The 25,495-nt window shown below is 32.4% G+C and overlaps 1 protein-coding gene across 4 annotated transcripts in view; it reads left to right on the top strand.

The window, feature by feature from the left end:
• LOC135845572 (protein couch potato-like) overlaps positions 1-25,495 on the top strand; it is a 160,483-nt gene that overhangs the window by 117,435 nt on the left and 17,553 nt on the right. For 3 of the 4 annotated variants that reach the window (XM_065364207.1, XM_065364209.1, XM_065364210.1), the window contains exons 2-5: positions 10,771-10,848; positions 15,902-15,955; positions 16,260-16,322; positions 21,177-21,315. In XM_065364207.1, coding sequence (XP_065220279.1) covers positions 10,771-10,848; positions 15,902-15,955; positions 16,260-16,322; positions 21,177-21,315 — 334 coding nt within the window. The remainder of the gene's footprint in view (positions 1-10,770; positions 10,849-15,901; positions 15,956-16,259; positions 16,323-21,176; positions 21,316-25,495) is intronic. The other variant, XM_065364208.1, reaches the window with a different exon arrangement.

Below are 25,495 nucleotides of genomic sequence, written 5' to 3'. Positions count from 1 at the left end.
ACGATTGCGATAAATCATGCTTACCTGTATCGCTCGTTCGTACTCGTATTATATCGACTATAGACAATGATAAATTGAAATTCCGTCCGGTACATCCGTCCTGCGTCGTTGATCGTCGTGAAAGTAAACACTACATATTATAAACAACGCACGGTGCGGTGGAATTTCGACGAGTATGAAATTATAACCTTGCTGCGTTGAAAATAAGATCGAATTTCTACGAGGTTTCGAATGTGGGACTATTCCCAGGTGTTAATTAGTTGCGGAGGTGTTTATGGCGCGGTTATACCAACGGTATTATGTCATAACATTGTAGTGCACGAGTATTATAAAGTCGCCGAAACCGAACTCGAAGGTTACTACATATTATCATCGTGTGCGACTCGACATTATAGATGCCTATGTATTTTTTTCAGTTTTCTTTCTACGAGTAGGTCTAGGTATGTCTTTAAACGTACGAAAATTTAACCATAATTGAGTCGAGTCGCGTGCAAATTTACCTATATTATTTCAAGTTAATATGGTTGCCTAAAGGTGGTTAGGAAGGAGCAAGGCGACGAGTATAGGTATGAGAATGGCGATGAAAGACGCTACGCACGATGAAGGTACCACCGGCACCATCCATCGACGACGTCAACGTGTGCGATGAAATTTGAGCCATGTAGAGGGAATATAGCTTGGAAACCACTCAAACGTCATCATTTATTATTAAGAGAAAATATAACGAAAATGGAGGGTATAAGAGTAACGAGAATTTATAAGCATAAAACAATCAAAAATGTAAAGAAAACCGTTACCGAAGGGTGATATTTTCAATTTATTTTGATGAGTTTATGTTACAGTTAGAATATTATACGTACCTACCTATAAAAAGGTAATCGTTATCGTGTAGGTAGGTACCTATTCGATTATTTGTCAGTTATTGAGTTATACCTATACGTGTGTTATTTCGGTATTATTATAACTTATGCATGACAAATTATTTTTTTAACGATTGGGTATACAATAAATAAGTTACAGAGGTATTTACTTGAGTACTTAAGTAGATATGTGATTAACTCGATATTTTGATTTTCTTGTTTTATGTTTAAAGTTGATCAAAATTTTATAAAATTTACTTTATGTGCTGATTTTTTTCAATTTGAATTCTACTATCAATTTCTTACAAGTTCTCACGGTAAATTACTAGGAATTTTCAGTTGATTACTGGAAATTTTTGGTAAATTGCTGGTAATTCTTTTGGTAAATTACTGCCAATTTTTTGGTAAATTACTGCTAATTTTTTGGTAAATTACTGGAAATTTTTGGTTGCTGACCACTGGACACTAAAATCTAATTTTTTGGTAAATTGTTGGTAATTTTTTTGGTAAATTATTATCTAGTAATTTTTTGGTAAATCACTGGTAATTTTTTGGTAAATCACTGGTAATTTTTTGGTAAATTACTGGTAATTTTTTGGTAAATTACTGGTAATTTTTTGGTAAATTACTGGTAATTTTTTGGTAAATTACTGGTAATTTTTTGGTAAATTACTGGTAATTTTTTGGTAAATTACTGGTAATTTTTTGGTAAATTACTGGTAATTTTTTGGTGAATTAATGGTAAATTTTGGGTAAACTATTGGTAATTTTTTGGTAAATTACTGGAAATTTTTGAATAACCACTGGTAATTTTTTGGTAAATTGTTGGTAATTTTTTTTTGACAAATTATTGATATTTTTTTAGTAGATTATTGGTAATTTTTTGGTAAATTACTGGTAACTTTTTGTTAAACTACTGGTAATTTTCAAATTCAAATTTATTTCATTTTTTCATTTTAAGAATACACAGTAACTCATACACAAATTAATGAGACCCCTATGCTTGGGCGAGCGGGGCCCAATAAACTACAGTAAACAATTGGCGAATTACTGGTAATTCTTTGATAAATTGTTGGTAATTTTTTGGTATATTACCGGTAACTTATTGGTAAATTACCGGTAACTTTTTGGTAAATTACCGGTAACTTTTTGATAAATTACCGGTAACTTTTTGGTAAACTACTGGTAATTTTTTGGTAAATTACTGCTGATTTTTTGGTAAATTACTGTTAATTTTTTGATAAATTGAAATTACTGGTAAGTACCTAATTTTTCTGGTAAATTATTGGTAATTTTTTTGGTAAATTATTGGTAATTTTTTTGGTAAATTACTGGTAATTTTTTGGTAAATTACTGGTAATTTTTTGGTAAATTACTGGTAATTTTTTGGTAAATTACTGGTAATTTTTTGGTAAATTACGGGTAACTTTTTGGTAAACTACTGGTAATTTCTTGGTAAATTACTGTCAAGTTTTTGATAAATTGAAATTACTCGTAAGTACCTAATTTTTCTGGTAAATTATTGGTAATTTTTTTGGTAAATTATTGGTAATTTTTTTGGTAAATTACTGGTAACTTTTTGGTAAACTACTGGTAATTTTTTGGTAAATCACTGGTAATTTTTTGGTAAATTACTGGTAATTTTTTGGTAAATTACTGGTAATTTTTTAGTAAATTGTTGGTAATTTTTTGATAAATTGAAATTACTGGTACTTAATTATTTTGATAAATTACTGGTAATTTTCTTGTAAATTCGGTACCGATAATTTTTTTGTAAATTACTGGTAATTTTTGATGTTTAATTAATAAATTTTTGATAACTTGTAATTTTTTGTGAATAACTGATAATTTCTAGTAAATTACAATTTTTCTGGTAATGTTTGGTAAATTATTGGTATGCTTTGATAGAAGAAAAAACAACATTTTCTGAAAGAAATAATTTTTTAAAATAAAGAATTGTGATTTTTTTATTATTTTTGAGAAATTTTTTAAAAAATGATTATTTTAAAATAGAATTTTGATTTCTAAATCAAATGAGAGAAGTAGTAATTCCAAGCAAAAGTATACAATAATTAGCATCTTCTGGATCAAATTTTCACTCTTACCTACTCCTTCTTCTTCTGATGTAATTTCAATACGTTATAGACTTAGGTATTTTAATGTTCGAAAAATTTCAATTCTTACAGTCCCCCAAAAATGTAGTTGTTTGTGGGTTTGTGTGATATACGAGTATATTGCAAATAACTTGATGATAATTTTAGTTATTGGAAATATTTTGAATGAAAAGAGAAAGGAAGAAGTAATGAGAAGATCCTAATTTTTCCTGCTTTTTTTTGGAAAAACTGTTCTAAAAAAATGGAAAAAGATTTTGAAAAAGTTCTGCACTCATTTGATTAAAAAATTCTACATTTTCCTTAAAACTAGTACAAAATAACGAAATCGAGTTTTTGTAAAAATTCTACATTATGATTTGATAATATGTATTTGTTGCATACAAAAGATTGATGAAGGGATGAGTTGAAAAACGAAAATTATTCTTGAATTTTTGCAACTTGGGATTCATTTCTCGATTTTTTCCACCGAAGAAGCGATTTCACATTAATTTTCAAAATAGATTTCAGTTTTTACGTTTTTCAAAGTAGATTAATTCCGTTCAAATTTTTTCAACATTGAATCCAATTGCTTTGAATCTGATATCTTGTGAGAAAAAAAATCAAAATTGAAATTCTTAATACGTATGCTAGCAATAATGAGATGAAAAAAATTATCAAAAATTTCACTTTGAGACAAAAAATTAGGAGAGAAAATGGTAGCTGTATTTCAAGTTGAAAATTCAAAATTTGAATTTTGCAAAATGTAGGTATCTTCAATCATTTTCTGTCGACTTGCCTCCGTTGAAAAGGCACATTATTGATTTTATTTCTAACGTCACAATTAACTGTGTACGTATTTTATGCGTTCAAAATTAAAAATCACATCAATATTATTGGAGATGGAGGAGGAGAAAAATACTTTTACTTACATTTTAAAATTTTCAAGAGGGAGGTTCCAGTGCAATAGAAATTTAGTTCCTCGATCATTCCCTGTAACTCTCGTGGAAAGTTTTTATAGTAATTGAGTTAAAAATTTATCGTTGGGCCGATTTCAAGTTCCTAAAATTTAATTTCAAACACCTACTTGAAAACACTCTTATTTTATTCGTATTATTCGAGTCTGAAATTTTACAAATTTTCAAGTCATCCATTGAAAAGGTTTTAGGTATGTAAGCATCCAAGCATCCATTAAAAATTTTCTATCTTTCGTGTTTTTCCTCCGCCTTTGTTATAAATTTACATCTTTTCTGTGTCCTAATTAGTTTATAGGCTTCTTTTTTATTTAAAAATTCCGGAAATTCGTAACACGAAACATGAAAATTTCCAAATTTGTGTACCCAGCTCTTTGCTATGCTTTTAACCTGAAAAAAAATAACGAAATTTTTTTTCGGCCTTACAAGAGTGTTTCTCTCCGCCTCTCCACCCCTCTGCCCAAATTGGTAAAAAAATAACGCTGGAAAATACTCTTGTAAAAAAATAAAACCCTTTTCCAGGTGTACATAATAAATTTTCTTTTTTTGAACCGTAGTAGTCGTATTTATATTTCAAGACGTATACGGCGGTAAAATACGCAATTTTCTTCGTGTTCGATAAATTGCGAAAAAACATACTGCAGAGAAGACGACGGACGTTTTGCTCGAGAGACGAGCTTTATGAACGATTTACAAACAGCGGCGCATGCATGCTACTGAAATGTTTGGAAAAGTCGTTTAAAAAGGATGATAACGTAGCGAGCGAAAACAACAGTGTTGCCGTATTTGATTCGTTCAAAAAATACGGATGTATAAGATTGGGAAAGTGTCAGGATTTTGAACGAGTGTATGTATTTATTTAAGTAGATGTCACATGAGGAAATCATTTTGAAAAATTTTCACGTTGATTGTTTCTCGTTATACGAATAGAAAAAAAATAATAATTTAACAATGGTAGATGAAAATTTTATAATATGAATATAATGTATTAAAATATATAAGATGAAGTTTTTTAATTAGATTATAACGGATAGAAAAATATTCCAGGTATCGTGTCTCTGATAGAGTAATCATAATGGTATTTTATCTGCGCCAAAAACGAGATATATATTTTTTTTACAACGTCGGTTATAAATTTAGCTTTTAATTTACTAAAACGAGTAAAAGTTGATAAATTTTAATACCCGGTTATTTAGGGAATTCGAGGAGGGCCTGCTACGAGGATATAAATTCACTCCAGACTGTTCGGCGCGATCGTGACGCGAAAGCTGAAAATTTGACCGGCCTAACTACCTACCAAAGGCTGGAGGAAAAATTCTCGTACGATAGGTATAATTTAAAAGGCACACGTAAATTAGGCTCGTGAAGATATTCGATATGTTTGATAATAGGTAAAAAGATATATAAACGTGGAGGAATAAATGGTGATGCGAAACGTGCGGTTGTAACGTTAAACCGACATATTATCTCGTAACGATGAAGAAGAAATAGCAAATTGATAAATTACTTTCGGTGTATGGTAAACAACGACCCTCGATCGGTTGGATTTTCTTGATGGGGTGAGCGTCAGAGTTGGTCAAAAAGTCTGCCTAAACGATCGACAGGGTATGTAGGAGGATGGCGCCCAATTTTCCGAAAAATCGTAATAATAATTTGAGATGGATGTGAAAGATGACGAGTACCTACGATTATTCGTGTATTGAGCCAATAATACGATACTGAGATACACCTCGAAAAGAAAGGTAGGTACGACTAGAAAGAAAGAAATATATAATGATGATGGGAGTTGGAGGTGACTAAGTTTTTACCTTTATTGATATTAGATTGATTGACCAGATAACACAGGGCTGGCAAGTTACTGTTTTTACCCGATGAATAATGTAATGAAAGTCGCTCGCCGGCTGTCAGTGTTGCCGTGTGCTGGTGTGTACTTTTAATACAGGTTATGGATATTATTAGAGGGGTAGTGGCGTAAGAGACGAGGTCCCTAGGTGGGCTCCGTATCGATCGGTTCCAGAAACTTTCCTGCAGGTCACAGGCGCCTAACCGTCGTACAACTGCGACTCCGCACTTCGTATCTTCGCCCTCTTTTGGAAAATTTACCGTACCGTATACTGCACGTAACGTATATACGAGCATTTTGGCCCGCACGTGATTCTCACGCGCAAACATACGCGATAGAAGAAGAATTTGTTGCAGCAAAATGTTAATTTACCTTACGCATTTGCCGGCTCTGGTTCTATATCTATGTACTCGTATACCACCAACAACGTCTAAATATATAGTATTCCTATCTACTTACTTGCCCATCTACCTACCTACCTTCCTTCCTTCCTATCTGTAAACTGCTATGGTTAAAATATAAACGAATATGTGCACATGTACGTACAATTTTAGGCCAAAAAATAGCGTTACATTTTATATAGATATACTCATACCATGTGCGCGTCTACAAAGTTCAGCTTCAGCAGCCCTCGCTTGTCGCGAAATTACCGCTTTAATATTTCAAAGTACACACTACCGTGCGAATACCTATTATGAGTATTTTATCGCTATATTTATATTCGCTTTAGAGTTAAAATAATGAAATTTTTTGCTCGAATTGTACACCGAGCACGTGCATGCCGGGTCATGGAGGGGGGGAGGGGGCTTGAGGGAAAAAATTCTAGTTGGTTGTTGGGTTAGAATTTCGTTGTGTTTTAACGACGACGATGCGATTTTACCTACCTATGTAAACGAGCGACGAGCGATGATTAAAAAATTCAACATGTTTCTCGGCGATCGTGTAAGTGGTACTGAAAATTCATATCTCTTAATGAACGTTTTCCTCATGGGTGCGTAATACTGTACCGAGACGGTCGTAATTCGAAAAACGAGCTCGTGTTTCTGAAATTTTCATACGTTTACTATATTATAATACGGCGAATGTCCCAATTTGGATTCGTTAATTCGGAAAGTTAAATGTCACAGGAGAGAAACAGTCTTATGAGAGTGTTTTTTTTTGGGATGAATCGATTTTGATATTTTTTTGGGCCATTGTTGGAGCTCATGGTGTAAAAAGTAGATAATGACGTACCTAAAAATAACGTGTGGTGCACATTCAAGACCTTGATGGGTTTGGTCCTCAAGTTATTTAATTTATGTACTTGAAGAGAGTTTGAAGTTTTTCTTCCTTTTTAAAAATTCAAATGATTTCAGAATAATAAATAAATGAAATAATTTCAAAAAAAAAACATTCTTAAAGGGAGTCTGGAGAGAAAGTGAAAATCTGAAAATTTGTATTATGATTGAGACCAACATCGAGTGTCCTTAAAAATAATTTCAGGCGAATTAACCTATTATTTAAAAATACATGAAAAGATGAAAATTTTTTAAAATTTGAAAATATCAATTTTTATGAAATGGTAGTACTCATGGTCCGTCATTATTTTCAGAGATCAAATTTTTCTCTCTCACAATATCGAAACTAAAATTTTGAAAAATTCATGTATTCATGAAATCTTGTCTCGTTGACTGTTTGAGGATCCTAAAACTTGAGAAATTATTGGAGATTAACATCAGAATGTATCAATGTATATTCATTGTTTTTTCTTTTACATAAAATTTGATTGACTGCAACAAAAAAAAATTATTGAAATTGAATTAAGAATTACTTACCTACCCACTAAATAAAATTTTAATTTAAAAAAATTGAAAAGAAATATTTTTTTGACTTTCCTAATTTTTTATTAGGTACTTTTAATGCTATTTTTTTTATTCATTTTTCTTTTCAAAAAATGATGGCTAGTTAAATGCATAATAGGTAAATAGGAAAAATCTCAATTTTTCGACAGTTGGTTTTTAAATTTTCAAATTTATTCGACATTTTTTTTTTTTTTTTTTTTTTAATTCAGATGATTATGAATTTATGATCCTTTAATGTCTTTAGTATGTAGATAGGTACTTGCATATTATCACCACATGTAGGCCAATTAGAAAAGCTCAAAGCTCTAAGCTCAAAGCTCATTTTTGTCAGTTCAGGAGTTCTCAAAATGATTCTAAATTTTTTCTTAAATGACAAGATAATTTTGTGATTATTTTCTCAAATTATGGTAAAGTTAAAATTGAATATCCAATTTACTTTCATTATACCTACACCTAGCCTACAGATGGACAATAAAATATCATTCCAAATAACAAAAAAATAAGAAACAAATTCAAAACATGTAAAAAATATTCAAATTCTTGAAAATTTTGAGCTTTCATGAAGAGAAAACGCAATTTTAGGAGAGCCGAACATTAACTCAGAAATTTAATTTTTTTTCCACATTTTACTGAGGGAATTTGACTATAATTCTAAACGATTTTTAATTGAAAAAAAATTAACTTTTAATTTTTGGTATTAGATATGCATTATCGACATCACAAAAAAAAACTTCTCAGGTGAGGAGTTACGTGCCCCAAAAATGTTAGGGGGTTCTGCGCCAGGAGCATAAGACTCCTGGAATCTCAGAAACTATTGAATTGAAAGGATTTTTACGCCCTTCCTGTTTTCAGAACAGTACGAGTTGGACTGAATTTCCCGCAGTGAAATTTCTAAGGAGCCCCATGTTGAACATAATTTGTATTTCATTAGGTATCAGATGCATTAAGCGAACCTCAGACAATAATCTTCACTTCGGTTGGAGATTTTTTAGGCGAGAAGTTATATGCCTCAAACATTTTTTTAAGTGGGGGTTCTGCGCCAGGAGCATATTATGTGATCATCGACAGGTGGCAGGAATCTCAGAAACTATTGAAAGTTTTTTTTGCGCTTTCCTCGTTTTCAGAACTGTACGAATTGGACCGAATTTCCCTTTCTGAGAGGCTTCATGTGTTGAAGATCAATTTTATTGTCTTAAAACACATTTAAAGAAACCTTGGACAATAATCTTGGCTTCATTGGAGCTTTTTATGCAATGAGATATTCTCCAAAAAAGTTTAAAAGGGAGGGGGGTTTCTGCGCCAGGAGCATATCAAGTAATTATCGATAGGTGCCTGGAATCTCAGGAACCACTGAGACGATTTTTTTGGATAAATTGGTTACATCAACCACAGATTGAAGGTAAACTTGGCCATTTGAAGAATTCATATTTTATTTTCAAACAATTTTTCCACGTTTACGTGTGCTTTCCTCTTCGAGTCACCTCGGGTTTTTCATGCTCTAATTCTGTTTCTAAAGTACCTTTTGAGTTTAATTTTTAAGGTAAAAAAATCTCATACATATTTCACAATACACTATTTTTATAAATTTTAGGACACCTAATGCCTCCTAAATCAGGCTCAATGAGGTTTAAATTATGCTCAAAGGTTTGCTTTTCATGTATTTTATGATTTTAGGTTCAAAAAATATCAAAGAAACATAAAATGTGCGAAAAATGGTTGAAATACTAACTCTTCAAATTTTGGGGATTTTTAACCCTTCCCCCTTCCCCTTTGATGGTCCCAAGACTCTCATGCTTCAATGTACAAGTAATTGAGAAATTAAGAAATTAATTTCATAGTTTAATCAACATTCTTCAAGAAAATTTTGGAGTTCGTGAACCCCTCTCCCCCCTCTTTGTAAATTGTCTCTTGAATGAAGTCAAATATTTCCTGATGTTCACCTCGAAGAAATTCTCAAGTGTGGAGTTACAAAAATCAACGAGACCACAATTTATCCATGAATGATTTTTTCCCATCTTATTATCACAGAAGTGGGGGGGGGGGAGAGGAAGTAAATCCTATAAAATTTTCATCTATTTGTAATTCGATGAACTTTCTTGAGAAAATGCGAGAATTCGGAAATCATAATTCATCATGCTCAATATACTCGTATGTTGAACTTTGAGGGCATTTTTTTCAACGAATTTTTTTCCAAATTAGTCTGGTCTAAAGTTTACAAAGGGTTTTCTAACAGTTGCCAGTTTGTCATCTATTCTAAAATAAGGACACCCTGCTGGTATTTAGCTAGTCTCGCTTGCTCTTTAATGCATGTAGGTAACATGCAAAAGTTCTTGCCTGGATATACGTAATAAAACAAACAACCAAGCAACTTTTTCTTTTTTTTTCTTTTAAAAAAAAAATAGATAAAAAAAAGTAGGGAAAAAACATTACAAAAACCACGCAATATGAATTACTCGCGAGTATAAAACTAAAAGTTAATTTCTAAAATCGATTTGAAAAGTGGCATTTAAAATTTTTACTCTTTACGAAATGGCAACTTAGGTAGCTCCTAGCTCCTAGTTCGTATAGTTATAGTAGTGAATCTATATAAGAGAAAAGTGCTCTATATATTACACGAATTGGTACCATAAATCATGAATCCATTTTTAAACCAACGTCCCAAAGTACTTTGGTTACGTTTACCACATCGAGTAAAACCGAATTCGTGTATAAATCGATTTATAAAAATGGAAAAAACATTTTCTAAGGTAAAATTGGATCAAACACTTAGCACGGCAGACTAACGTTAAACATTTTTCTTCGCATCTTATATAGGTACTACTATCTATATGTGTATGGTTCTCTATACAAGCAAACGTGTATTTGACTTTTTTCCTCTTTTTTTTTCTATCTACGAACTAGCACCGTGTGATGTGGACGAGAGAGAGAAAAAAAAAGGGAAAAAACTTGGGTAATATGTATACTCAGAGGAGACATAATGCAGTTAGCTTTTCCTCTATATGTTGAATATTTTGGTAGATTCGCCGTTCGTACCTACGAGTACGACTAAAATAAAGCAACGGTGTTGCGAGAAATTACGACTACCCAATGACGAATAAGATAACGCTGTACTGGATTTTAATTGTGATTGAAATGCTTAATGTGGTTTTTTTTCCTTTGCAGGTTAGAACGTTATTCGTTAGCGGACTCCCAATGGATGCAAAACCACGTGAATTATATTTGTTATTTCGAGCATACGAAGTGAGTATTCGATCGCCTTTTATTTTTTTTTAAATGTGGGGTTTTGTGCTGGAAAAATAGGCTTGTGTTTTGGTTGTTTTACTGATTTTTTTACGTGGCTGGAATCGTGCATATTTTTATGTTGACTGAATTGAAATCACTGTTGTTTATTTTTCCAGCAATCGAATCTTTTGATAGAATATAGAATTTATGTGTTAAATACTAATAATCTCTGTAGATCTGTCTGTTGATCTATATGGAAAGGTAGGGGTGAGAGGAGGATAGGAGAAGGATTTGCCTTTTGAAAATCTTAAATGCAAAAAACTTTACACCAGCTTGTTGAGGCACATATTTTATTTTTTTGAAAATTTTAGATATTTTTTTCATTGTTACTTTTTATAAATTTTGGAGAAATATACCTCCATTTAAAAATTTTAGCTTTTCTTTTTCCCATTGGTTTGTTTTTTAAAAAAATCCTACGGAATTGAAAGAATTCGTCAAAGATGAGCAACAAATTTGAATGAGAAAACATGTTTGAAGTGGCTTAAAAGTACTGAAATGACATTAAAATCATTAACTAAAAAATTAGGCACAAAAATACTTTAAAATCATTAAAATTATTGAAAATTACAAAAAAAGATAAAATTTTAGTAAAATTTGGTAAAAATCTAATGAAATAAGGAACAAAACATTAAAAATTTGTAAAAAGACATTAGAACACTCAAAAAGCATTTGAATAATTAAAAATTACCAAAAATTGATAAAAGTTTATCAAAATTTGTCAACATTATCAAAATGTTTGTACATGTAATAAACACCCCCCCCCCCCCAAAAAAAAAAAAAATCATGAAAACATGCTCAAAATGACATCAAAATTAAAAACACTCAGAAAAATTGAAATCCTTGAAAATTTTACAAAACTGATGAAATTTTAGTCCAATTGGGTAAAATTTAAGTATGTAGTTTTTAAAAATGCATTAAATTCGTTAATGAAAAATGTCTTTAAAAAAATTATAAGACCCTTGAAAATTACCAAAAATTGATAAAATTTCATCAAAAGTTGTCAAAATTGAGAAAATTATGCTTGAAACATTCTTTTTAATGTTTAAAATTGCTTAAAAACATTTTAAAATTCTTTAAAATAATCAGAAATTAAGTATAAAAAATTGACGAAATTTGGCCAAAATCAGCAAAAATTGCATACAATTTTATAACGATCTATTTTTTTGTCATTTAAACACAATTTTTACTAAATTTGGCAAATTCATCAGTTATTGATCATTTTTATTGATTTTAATACCTACATTTTAAATATATTTTTGGGTGTATTTTCAATTTTTAAAATAATTTTACAATTTTTTCATTTTTAACAAATTTCAGCAATGTTTTGTACTTTTTTTCTAAATTTCGCCGAGTATAAAATTTTTGGTGATTTTGAATGATTTTGATTTTTTTGCATAAAAATGTTTTAATGTTATTTTTGCATGTTTTGATCACGTTTTAGGAAATTTTATGCAACTTTTGATAAAATTTCCATTTGTTTTTTCGCAATTTTCAATGCTTTTAATATCTAATATTTTCGTGTTCAATTATCACTTTCATTGGATTTTAACCATTTTTTATACAATTCTGTGAAGTTTTTCCAAAATTTACTGAAATATCATCAGATTTTGGTGATTTGAATGATTGCAGTGCTTCTCTGAAAGTGTTTTTTTTTTTATGTCGTTTTCAACATGCTTTAATGTTTGATGCAATTTTCATTGAATTTTGACAAATTTTGCCAAATCTTTTGTAGTTCAAATTGAACATATTCACTCTCTGAGAAAGTGTGGCTATTTTAAAGCTGTATTATGCACATGTAATACAGCAGTTAAACTTTGCTTACTGCACTAAACAGTTTTATAATGAAATTGAACATCATTTTTTTTTTAATTTCTGCAAAATCAGTTCAATAAAACCTAGTAAAAATTGATAAAAATTACCAAATTTAAAAAAAAAACAATCTGATTAAGTTACTTACTATCAAAAATGTGGTTGGTAGGTATTGAAAATTTTATACATATTTTTCTATTTTGAAATCAACAAAAACAAAAATTCAAGTTGCTGATCATTTTTTATGATTTCAATATTTTTTTAATTGAACATGAAGCAATGTATAAAATTTTCTGACTTCCCACTGAGAAATTATTATTTTTTAATTTTTAATCGAGAAAAAACTTACGACGTAGCCATATTATTTTTAATCAATTTCAGGGTGTCTAACACTCCTATTTATCCTACAGAAGTCCTTTTTTTTGTCTATGAGACCTTTTTGTCCTTTTAGTGTCCTTTTTTTCAACAATTTTATCCACAAGTCCTTTTTTTTCCTAAATGACTTTTTCACATTTTCAATTTTTTCCCTTTTTTTCCGGAATTTTGAACTTGTAGAAATGGGCTCATTCGTTGACCTTTTTTAGAACTTGAAGACACACATTTTTGTGAGCTTCTGCCCTCGCTTCGCTCGGGCTGTTTGCTCTTCTTTTTCCGATTCAGTGACTTATTGTTCAAATTAAAGAAATGTTCAAAAATAATTTTCTCCTTCCTTACAGATTTTTTTTATTTGTACTTCTCAGCAAAACATTTTTCCAGTTTTAAATTTTCAAAAAAAAATCATAATTCAAATTTTAAAATTTTGATGCAAAACACGAATAATTCGTCACACATACAAAGATCGTTTTTGTATCTCTTGAACTCGAAATGATGATTTTAGAAGGCTTTTGCCCTCGCTTTGCTTGGGTCCGTTAGATTTTATTTTTCGGATTTTAAATTTTCAAAAAAAATAATTATTCGAATTTCAAAATTTTGAAGCAAAATAATATACCTACTTAGTAACTCATTACACAAGATAGCATAATTTTTTATATCTCCCAAAATACCTTCTAATTTTTGAGAGCTTTTGCCCTCGCTTCGCCAGGGCCAGTTTGTTTCTCTTTTCCTTAATTAATAAATCTGAACTTGACGGAGAAATCTCGCCCACTCCCACCCCCTCATAAAAAATCCCAAGTGTTCAAAAACTGTCCTGTTAAAATTCCTTTGGCTAAAAACTTGAATGAAAATTTTGAACCTCCTACCTTGAAAAAAAATGTTCGACAACCCCCCCCCCCCCCCCTACACCTCAAAAAATTCCATATGTGCTCGAAAAATGACCCACTAAAAGTCCTTTTTTTCATTTTGAAATAATGTTGGACACCCTGAATTTACTCTCATGAAGGATCCAAATTATCGAAAAATTTAAACTAAAATTTTCATAAAATGCATGAAAACTCCTATTGTCGTGGCTTTAAAAATATTTCTTAGAAATTTATTTTCATGACTTCACTTCCCTAATGCCAAACTAATATTTTAAAAATCAACTATCAAGTATTTATTGGCGGCTTGCTTCTATATTCAACCCATCCAAAACGCACCACATATGTAAATGAAAAAAAATATATAGGTATATTAAAAATTCACAAACAAATACAACAGTTACGATAAGCTGGTAATTTGAATTAAAAATTTTCCTCTCGCAAGTCGTAACCGCAAAAGAAACGAATTCAATTTCTTATCTATTGTACATCCATCGTGTCATTTTACACAAAAGCAAATTTAATCCCAAAAGGCGGAAAAATGCTGTAAAAATGTTTCCAAGATAACAAAACCCTAAAACAAAACAGTGCAAAAAAAAAGGTGAAATATTTTCCAATTCATCTACATAACAGATATTGCTTACCAGACCGGCTCCTAAGTGGTATCACGTAGCCGACTCACCCGCATATCTTCATTATCCGTTTGGCTTTACTCTAAAACGATATTTTCTTTCATTGAAAATAATTCTTTCGCTAACTAAAGAGCGTCGTACTTAATCCTGCTTTTTTTCGCATCTTTTAACCCTTTTTCTTTTTTTTTTCGCTCTATGCTTACTTATGCTTGGTGCTGCTGATGAGGAAGCACGTGGTTAGGTGGTAAAATAATAGGAACCCCAACAAGCCCTTTTTGTCACGACTGTGTGCTACACCGCGAGCAGAAGACCATGGTAACAAGGCGCGTTCATTAAAGCCCAATAAAAAAAAATACGTATAAAAAGGCGAAAAAAGAAAACTTTGCGTCGCATTAATTGAGTAATTCCTTTGTATTACACGCAGCATTATGCGTATTGACTAGGGTTGTCCACATTTACACAGCAAAACTTTTTTTGTTAGATATTCACTGTCTCACCCACTCATTTTTTTCCTTTAGGTGTAGGTAGTTCACAAAAAAAATTTCAGCCAAATCCGTGAAGATTAACCCGTGCCCCGGGGCCACTCAATGTCCTTATGGGAATTAACATAGGATTGTACCTGTAAAAAACACAAAACTTCAGTTTTGACCGATTTTCTTTGAAATTGATGGTTTGGACCTTAAAAAGCAATAGTGTAAACAACTTTAAAGTGTTTTGACGAATTTTCATTTCCGAGGGGTCCATTATTGAGGAGCCACAAACCCCCAAAAAACGCCAAAAACCGCAATTTTCACAATATTTGGGGGTTTGTGGCTCCTCAATAATGGACCCCTCGGAAATGAAAATTCGTCAAAACACTTTAAAGTTGTTTACACTATTGCTTTTTAAGGTCCAAACCATCAATTTCAAAGAAAATCGGTCAAAACTGAAGTTTTGTGTTTTTTACAGGTACAATCCTATGTTAATTCCCATAAGGACATTGAGTGGCCCCGGGGCACGGGTTAATCTTCACGGATTTGGCTGAAATTTTTTTTGTGAACTACCTACACCTAAAGGAAAAAAATGAGTGGGTGAGACAGTGAATATCTAACAAAAAAAGTTTTGCTGTGTAAATGTGGACAACCCTAGTATTGACATTAGGAAAAAATATGCTGCTGTAACGTGCCGAACCTAATTAACAATCATAATAGCGTGTAAAATATGTCGAATGTAGAATAATGCCTACCACCCTCACTCTCTACCTATCTGTATAGAAAAATATGGTCGTATAGAGTATATAAGAGAACGCATACCAAAGGATGTATAATAATTCGAATTTGTTTATTTTTTTGACAGGGTTATGAAGGTTCCTTATTAAAAGTTACGAGTAAAAATGGAAAAACAGCTTCGGTGAGTATGTAATTTATTCAAACGAACCGTTCTTCGCGTATTTTTTCTCATTCATTTACATACTAAGGTGGTCTTCCGAGTCGTTTCGTGACTCGCAACAACAATGCAATTATTGCATCGAAAAATAAGAATACTTTTACAAATTAGTATTGAAATGGCAGCGGCGAATAGGTACTCTTGGAAGTAAAAAAAAAATCACAATTGTACGACGCTGGCCATTGATATAGTTTTACTCTAATAGATGGAGTATCACGATCGAGGAAATAATTACGTAATTACGTTTTTCTTTTTTTTTTCCATTTAGCCGGTCGGATTTGTGACGTTCCAAACAAGGGCAGGAGCTGAAGCAGCTAAACAAGATTTACAGGTGTGTTATCGTTATTGTTACACGCTGTCAAGTGAATATAGCGCGGCGTGTACAGAAATGTACGCGCGGCGCTGTGGCGATTACTCCCACAGCGAATTTTTAATATTTTAAGGTTACGTAGTACTTTTCTACATTTGGTAATATTTGAAGGTCGCCACTCCAGTAACGTCGTCGTTCGTCCGTTCTCCCCTCATTCGATTCGTTTTCATATAATCGAGGTATACATACAAATATACGCTGCGAGTTCGCGTGTAGTGTATGATAAATTGAAATTAAATATAGATAAGGTGGGTTTACGTAGAACGATGGCGATGGCGAGCACGAGTGCTACCAAAATCAAGTACTAAGCAATGTTCATATGCCATCCGGCGAACGTCGCGGCGTATTAAAAACATGGAGTAGCCACTCGCATGATTGGCAGTTACGCGGAAATACACTCGCGGTCGAGGTACAAAATGCATTACTTAATCGTGGCTCACCTATATGACCTAGTATTGTATTTCCATGTACTGTACTGGTAACTGGTGATCGCCTAAAGTAATCGTAGTTGACGAGAAAAGTACTATGTATTGCGAAGAATGACTAACCCAACGTGCGTCTTCAGGGTCAAGGGGAAAATTTAGCTTTGAAAGGCCGCGGTAGCTTTAGTATAATGGTGATTTACTGACTCTTCGACTGAGTAGAATTTTCAACTGGTGATCCTCGGTCAGTATAGATGAGTTTGGTGCTGATTGAGGATGCTGAAATTATAGGACCGATTTTTCATCTCGACCTTGCGGGCGGGAAGATTAAGTACTGGGTGACATTAGTTGATGATTGTCAATTATTAGAGTACAACTTGAAGGGGATTTTGAGATGTTCGCTTTTGAACGCTATTAATTTTTTTTTCAAAATTCATCAATATTCAAAAGGGTGCCTTAAAAGAGTTCATCTTTGAACTTGAAGTTTTTTTCAAGTTGAAGAATTCATAGCTCAGAAGAAATCAATAGGATCTGATCACGTGATCAGGTTCAAGTTCAACAGTTTTGATCCGATCAAAACTCTGCTGATTAAATGTGTGGTCAGATGTATTTAAATCTAGTCAGATTCAATCAGGTCTCCCTATTAGGTCTGAACAGATCTAATCCGATCAAAATGCTGATCTGATTATGTCTGGTCTGATCCTAGCAGGTCCTCTTTCATCGGATGTTATCAAGTCTGAACAGATTTAATCTGATCAAAATGTTGATATGATCCGTTCTAATTCAGGTCAGGTCATAATGAATCCATGAAATGTCTAGATCTGATCAAATTCGATCAGATTCAATCATTTTTCACTTGAATGTCTGGATTTGGTCAGATCCGGATATTCCATGCGTCCAATTAGATCTGATCAGATCCTATAGGGGCTCCCTAATAGGGGAGGTCTGATTGGATTTGACCCGATCTGATGGAACCTGATTGATAATTCCTGATCAGATCTGATCAGAACGAAAAATTTTCCAGATTTAATTTTAGATCTGACCACATCTGATAGGAACCACGTTTTGGTTGAATTGGATCTGTGTTGACCTGATGCACTCCAATGAAGGAGACCAGATTTGATTCAACCAAATCTGATGAGATCTGATCAGACCCGATCACACCTGATTGTGTTCAAACATTCTTCAGTCTAATCTGATCTGACTAGTTAATGGTCTGATTAATTAAGTCTAATTTGGTCTGATTTGGTCTGATTAATCAAGTGTAATATGATCTGATCAGATCTGAAGATTCTCCTGATGCAATCTTAGATTTGACCCTATCTAATTAGATCAACGTTTTGATAAGATTAGATCTGTACTGACCTCATGACTCATGAGATCCTATAGAGGTGATCTGATTGGATAATTAACCACATTTGATGAGATCTGATCAGACCCGATCGGATCTGATTGTGTTCAAACATTCTTCAGTCTAATCTGATCTGACTAATTAATGGTCTGATTAATCAAGTGTAATATGATCTGATCAGATCTGAAGATTCTCCTGATGCAATTTTAGATCTGACCCTATCTATTTAGATCGACGTTTTGATAAGATTAGATCTGTACTGACCTCATGAGATCCAATAGAGGTGATCTGATTGGATAATTAACCACATTTGATGAGATCTGATCAGACCAGATCGGATCTGATTGTGTTCAAATATTTTTCAATCTAATCTGATCTGATCTGACCTTAATGGTCTGATTAATTAAGTCTAATGTGGTCTGATTTGGTCTGATAAATCAAGTGTAATGTTGTCTGATAAGATCTGATCAGATCTGATCAGAACTAGAGATTCTCCTGATGCAATCTTAGATCTGACCCTATCTAATTAGATCGACGTTTTGATAAGATTAGATCTGTACTGACCTTATGAGATTCAATAGAGGTGATCTGATTGGATAATTAACCACATTTGATGAGACCTGATCAGACCCGATCGGATCTGATTATGTTCAAACATTCTTCAGTCTAATCTGATCTGACTAATTAATGGTCTGATTAATTAAGTCTAATGTGGTCTGATTAATCAAGTGTAATGTGGTCTGATTAGATCTGATCAGATCTGAAGATTCTCCTGATGCAATCTCAGATCTGGCCCTATATAATTAGATCGACGTTTTGATAAGATTAGATCTGTACTGACCTCCTGAGATCCAATAGAGGTGGATCAATTGGATAGTTAACCACATTTGATGAGATCTAATCAGACCAGATCGGATATGATTGCGTTCAAACATTCTTCAGTCTAATCTGATCTGACCTTAATGGTATGATTAATTAAGTTTAATGTGGTCTGATTTGGTCTGATTAATCAAGTGTAATGTGGTCTAATAAGATCTGATTAGATCTGGAGATTCTCCTGATGCAATCTTAGATCTGACCCTATCTAATTAGATCGACGTTTTGATATTGACCTCATGAGATCCAATATGAGGTGATCTGATTGGATAATTAACCACATTTGATGAGATCTGATCAGATCAGATCTGAACATTATTCCCACAATCCAATGAGATCTGATCAAAATTTTGATAGGATCCGACTTTGTACTGATCTGATGAAATCCAACGGATGAGTCCTCATTGGATGTGATCAGATCGAAACAAACCGGATGAAACTTTATTGGTTAGATAGAATCAGAATTTAGATATGTTCACTCAAGGTGTCTGATCAGGTCAGACCAGATCTACTTAAATTGGATCAGTGAAATGTACTTACCTGGTCAGATACATTCCGGTCTGGTCAGATCCAATAAAATTTTCCCTATGGGATCTGATCATTTCTGAACAGATCTCAAAACATTTGATCTTACTAGATCTGATCTAGTCAAACTGGATCCATGGAATGTTTTGATCTGATCAGACGTGATCAGGTCCAACAATTTTCTCCTGGACAGATCTGATTGAATTTGACCAGATCTTAATAGACTTTTGATCTGATTTGATTGACCAGGACAGATCAGATCTGATCAGATATTCAGATTAGTATAGAATTAAATACCTATCTCTTCAGACGTAATCAAATTCAATCTTTTTCCTCCATGAAAATGAACTAGGTACATATTTTATTTGGCAGGCTCTAATTTGACAGAAATCAAGTTCGATCAAACGATTGAAGGAAATTAAAGCCTCCGTAGGTAGATAAAAATTTTTGGGTGCTGAAGTTCATCTTTGGATTTTGGGTGAAAATACAAAAAAAAATTGCTGAAATTTATTTAAGGTGAATTTTGGAAATTTTCATTGATGAATAACTTATTTTATTTTTATGAAACGAACCAATAGGAATAATTATTCAATTTCAAACTTACCATCTCAAAAACAAATCAGTTTTGAACCATTTCAGAACCCCAGAGAGTTTCAAAATAAACTTTGGTCTCCTGGTTCGTTACTTTAGGAAAAAAAAAATCCATGAAAAGTTGACCGTTTTGCCATCAACACAAGGATATCGAAAAAATTATCAAATTCTCATCCACCCCCCCCCCCCTCCCTTCAAATACTTCGAAGCACCTACACTTTTGGTTATGGGGAATTCGAGCATGCCTTTAATTCAGATTAGTTTCATTGGGACAGGAGTGCGGCAATTTTGTTCTGGAAGGTGTTAATAGTCAATTTTCTCATGCTCCAAGAGACTGAGAGTGATTGTATCAGTCAAATTTTTGAAGTTTTTTGAAATCCTCCTCTTCTGAAATCTGATTATCTGTTTATTTCTAATTTTTTTCAAAATTCATTATTGTAGGTTGAAATTTTCAAATTTTAGTCAATTGAATGAAAAATTAATTTTATTTGAATGCACGAATTGAGATTAATACACACCTGCTTACTAAAAAAATTGTGAATTTCGTGAAAAAAATTTCAATTGCAGAAAATATTAAATCATACGAGTAATCAAAGTTTAAGATTTTTGAACTTTTTTGAAGAATCCACATTAATTTTCAATGACTGACGTCTCTTTTCCTTAATGATTGCTTCGATCATTCAAGAGAGTAGATACTTACTTGGTCAGAAACTAGCAGGAAAAAAATTTCAAATCACGTTTAGAAATTTTTTTTCAAATATCCTTCCCACGATTCCACGTAAATCAATCAAACGCTGATAAAGAATCTTAAAACCCACTCTATCCACTATAACTGCCTAGATCGAGGACCACCGTTAAATTGAAAATTCCAGTCAAAGGTCAAATCACCTTACGTACTTATCTCACAATAGTATTTCGTTATAGCCATAACCTTGGCGGTAAAAAAAAATTGTAAATATTGTCTTCCTAACCAACCTATAAAGCCGAACTGAGGTGTTAACGCGAAAATAATGTTTGTTCTATTGTTGATCTGTGGTGTTTTGTTGACAGCAGGGAGTGCGATTTGATCCAGATATGCCGCAGACAATTAGACTGGAATTTGCCAAAAGCAACACCAAGGTTAGCAAGCCTAAACCTACAACAAACTTGAACAACACTCACCCAACTTTAATGCACCCTCTCACAGGACGTAAGTATATTGCTCACACTCCCCACACATTACCCTCACATCCTACTTCGCTTTGTATTTAACGTGGTGTACCTAATTTCCAATCTCTCCCAATTTGAGAGAAACAAAAAAAAATTTCTCTCAAACATCTCAGGCTATAAACTTTCGACTTGTTATCGATATGACGAGTCGGCATGTTCTCTTAGTACCCCTTACTCTTACCCAGCTAACTCGCGTCTAATACATGGTTTACTAAAAAGGGGTGATGGTAGCCGTAGATATGACACGTTCGCTCTAACCCCTGTCTTGAGTAATTCGTCATAGATACGGTGGGCTTGGGCTAAGTATATATGGCCACAAACGTCTAGATCGGTTCGCAAATACGATTACATTATGTTTTGACTAATTCTTCCTCCTCTTCTTCTTCGTGTGGCTATTCTCGCGATTAATACTTACCCGTTATACCAAGGTAATTAGACGAGTGAAAAATTACCTACCAGATCAGAAGTCACTAGCTGAGTGGCTGCGTCCTTCACGGTGACAGTTTACATAGGACTAAGTACCTTACCTATATACATAATAGGTACACCAAGTCGCTCATTTTCAACGTTAATATTATACGGATCCAATTACTTCATTACCAGATTATAGTATGTATTTGTATTAAACTTATACAATCTGCGAAGGCGAGAACTCGAAACCTTGAACCGATACACTTTAGATTCGCAGCCCTATTTTTTTGAATTACCATTTTAAGATTATTCGTGTAATTAGTTTTTTTTTCTCCTATTCGATTTGTATAGTATCGGAATTGATGCGGGGATTTCATTTTAGGCTGTGGCTGCCTCGTAGACTAATTCGTATTTTATTAATGATTTACTCGCGCGATATTGCCAAATAAACGTGGGTTTTTGAATGATTTCGTTTTCTCGATCGATTATTTTGCAAAGTGTTGTATATTTTTTTTTCTTAATGGAATTTTTTGCTCGAATTAGAACGCGGAGGTTATTTTTGGTATTGTGGTTTTGAAAATTATATGTAGTAGACTGAGACGAGTGTGTTGGATTAGGAATTAGGTAAATTGTTGTTCGAAAATTTAACGCGAATTGCTTGGATTTTGATTTGATGAGGGTGCAGATTTTTCAAAGTGTTTAAATTTCTGAACAGGGTGTCGTTAAATATGGAAGTGATGAAAATCATTGCTAAAATTATAGGCTATAAATTCATTTAAAAAATAATGATTACTAAAAAATAGTTTTTACCCCCCCCCCCCATCACTTGAAACATCTTTTTGCCAATTTTTTGTGAAAAAATTTTGGAGATCGAGCACAAAAAAAATTTTATTCAAGAAAATAAGGTTGCGTTTTTGAAGTCAATATTTAAACCTCCATTCCTCCCTCACCCTCCCCCTCTTCTGGTGAAAAAAAACACAACGTCTCAAAATTATCAGTTATTTTTTCAATTTTAAAAAATGTTATATTAAAAAGCAAAATTACCGCCAACCAAAAAAAAAAAAAAAAAAAAAAAACTTGCAAAAGGAATTGTCAACAAAAATTTGTTCATTAAGTAACTTTAATGAAAAAATTCATGATATCAAAACATCGCCAAGCAATTTTCATTCAGCAGTTGTGATCAGGAATTGATATGGAATTTCAAATTAATTTGGTACTTACTGAAATAAAATATCCATAAGTTTGAGAACTGAATTGAAAAACCGGACCGATAAATTCCGCCGGCGCTTGGCCCGGTTTTTCAATTCAGTTCTCAAACTTATGGATATTTTATTTCAGTAAGTACCAAATTAATTTGAAATTCCATATCAATTCCTGATCACAACTGCTGAATGAAAATTGCTTGGCGATGTTTTGATATCATGAATTTTTTCATTAAAGTTACTTAATGAACAAATTTTTGTTGACAATTCCTTTTGCAAGTTTTTTTTTTTTTTTTTTAATGTGTATATATTGTAAATTGTACTCCAAGAAGTTTAGAATATCAGATTTTTGTTGACAATTCTTTTTGTTTTTTTGTAAGTTTTTTTTTTTGGTTGGCGGAATTTTTGCTTTTTAAAAGTATTTTCGATTGATATCACGACTTTTTTTTTTTTTTAATAATGTACATTATCATAAATTATTTTTTTTAAATAATGTACATTATCATAAATTATTAATGGGAATTCGGGTACACTCCAAGAATTTTAGAATATTTTGTTAATTAAATCACAAAGTTTCTCACTAGAAGAACACTACCGAACCGATATGAGTCAAATTTCGTACATTGATTTAAATTAGGGTATTATTTCAAAATATAACGTTGGTTATTTAAAAAAATCATTTTTGACTCCCTTTTTCACAATTTTAAAATTGCTTTCCCCCATAAAACCCCCCAAAATTGAAAATTTCTCGTTTTACCGTAGAAAAGGGTCATCTACATTATATTCGGTATCATTTTGCAAAATTTCCAGCAAATCGGTTCATTTGGAGAAGCTGTAGCCTTGTCAACGGAAATTTAAGCATCAAATTTCATGAATATTTTCATTTTTCACTCTCAATCACCCTAAAAATAAAAATTGTTTGCTGTACCATAAAAAAGGGTCATCTGCATCATATTTAATACTACTGTGCAAAATTTCAAGCAAATCGGTTCAATTGGAGGAGCTGTAGCCTTGTCAACAGAAATTTTCATGAATTTTCATGCTGAAATTTCCGTTGACAAGGCTACAGCCTCTCTTAATGAACCGATTTGCTTGAGATTTTGCACATTGATAGTGAATATGATGTAGATGACCCTTTTTTATGGTACAGCAAACAATTTTTATTTTTTGCGTGGTTTAGAATGAAAAATGGAAATAGTCATCACGAAATTTCATGCTTAAATTTCCGTTGACAAGGCTACAGCCTTTCCAAATGAACCGATTTGCTTGAAATTTTGCACAGTGATGGCGAATATAATGTAGATGACCCTTTTCTACGGTACCGCGAAAAATTTTCATTTTGGGGGTGTTTTAGGGGGGAAAGAAATTCTAAAATTAAGAAAAAGGGGGTCAAAAATAATTTTTTTTCAAAACTGACGTTGTATCTAGAAATAACTCATTAATTTACACCAGTGTACGAAATTTGACTTGAATTGGTTCAGTAGTTTTCTCTTGACACGAAGATTAGTGATTTCAAAAATTACCCCAAAATGCTAACTTTGGGTATTTCAATCTACATCATTTTTTACCGTAGAAAGTTTGTAAGTATACCAAATTAAAGCTCTCGTTGATGTCAACAACATATCAAAAAATCAGATTCGTGCGTTTTTTTATTCGCGAGAAATTCATCATCGAAAATACGCTTAGTTGTTCAGGGAATGTAAGCAGTAAGTGGCCGGACTGTCATCGCGTTTGGTATTATCGTTTTTGGTTTTTTTTTTGTGTTCGTTTTTTTTTCTTGCTTGGCGGGGCAGTCCGACCGGACTGCTTGATTTTGAAAGACTCAAATGTTTTTCAAATTTCGATAATTTTCTATTTATTCAATTTTTGGAGGGGAGGGGGGGACAGGGTCTTTAAAAATGTAACTGTTTAGTGCTGATTTTTAAGATTACTAAAGTAAAGAATGAATTCATTTTAGTTCATCAGAAAACATTTTAAAATTTTTTATGAACAGCTTGAAAATAAAAATGTGAAAAATATGAAGTGTATAAATTTTTAAATTTTTTCCACGAATTTGGAATCTTGGAACTTTTGTGGAAAATAAAAAGGATAAATTTTCAAATTTTTTTCTCATCGTTTTGGGATTATTCAACAAAAATCGTACTCCCTTCAAATTCCATCCTTCATTCTACGATTTTTTAAAATTGTTGTCCAAATTTCGATCTTCTATCTCAAAATTTTGAGTGATGAAATAAAGGGGAGAGTGAGGAGGACTAATAGTTCCTTTTTCTTTAATTTTGTACTTGGTGAAAATGTTCAATCTCATCAATTTTGAACGCCTTCAATGAGCTTCTTTTGAAAAATCGAATTTCAATGTTTACTTTTCCCTACTTCCCCTACTCTTCTCACTGTTCCCTCTCTCTCCCCCTCCCTCCCACTCCCTCAAAATAATTTTAAACAAAGTTTTACTTTTTTTTTAAATTTTAGGTAAAAAATATGCCAATATTTGGCAGTTTAGCACAACTAAATATTTTCTTACAGAATTGCCATATTTTGGTTCTTTTATTC

This window comes from Planococcus citri, chromosome 4 (genome assembly GCF_950023065.1).
Source record: "Planococcus citri chromosome 4, ihPlaCitr1.1, whole genome shotgun sequence".
In the NCBI taxonomy this organism is placed as follows: Eukaryota; Metazoa; Arthropoda; class Insecta; order Hemiptera; family Pseudococcidae; genus Planococcus; species Planococcus citri.
This window is presented reverse-complemented; position numbering and strand designations above follow the sequence as displayed.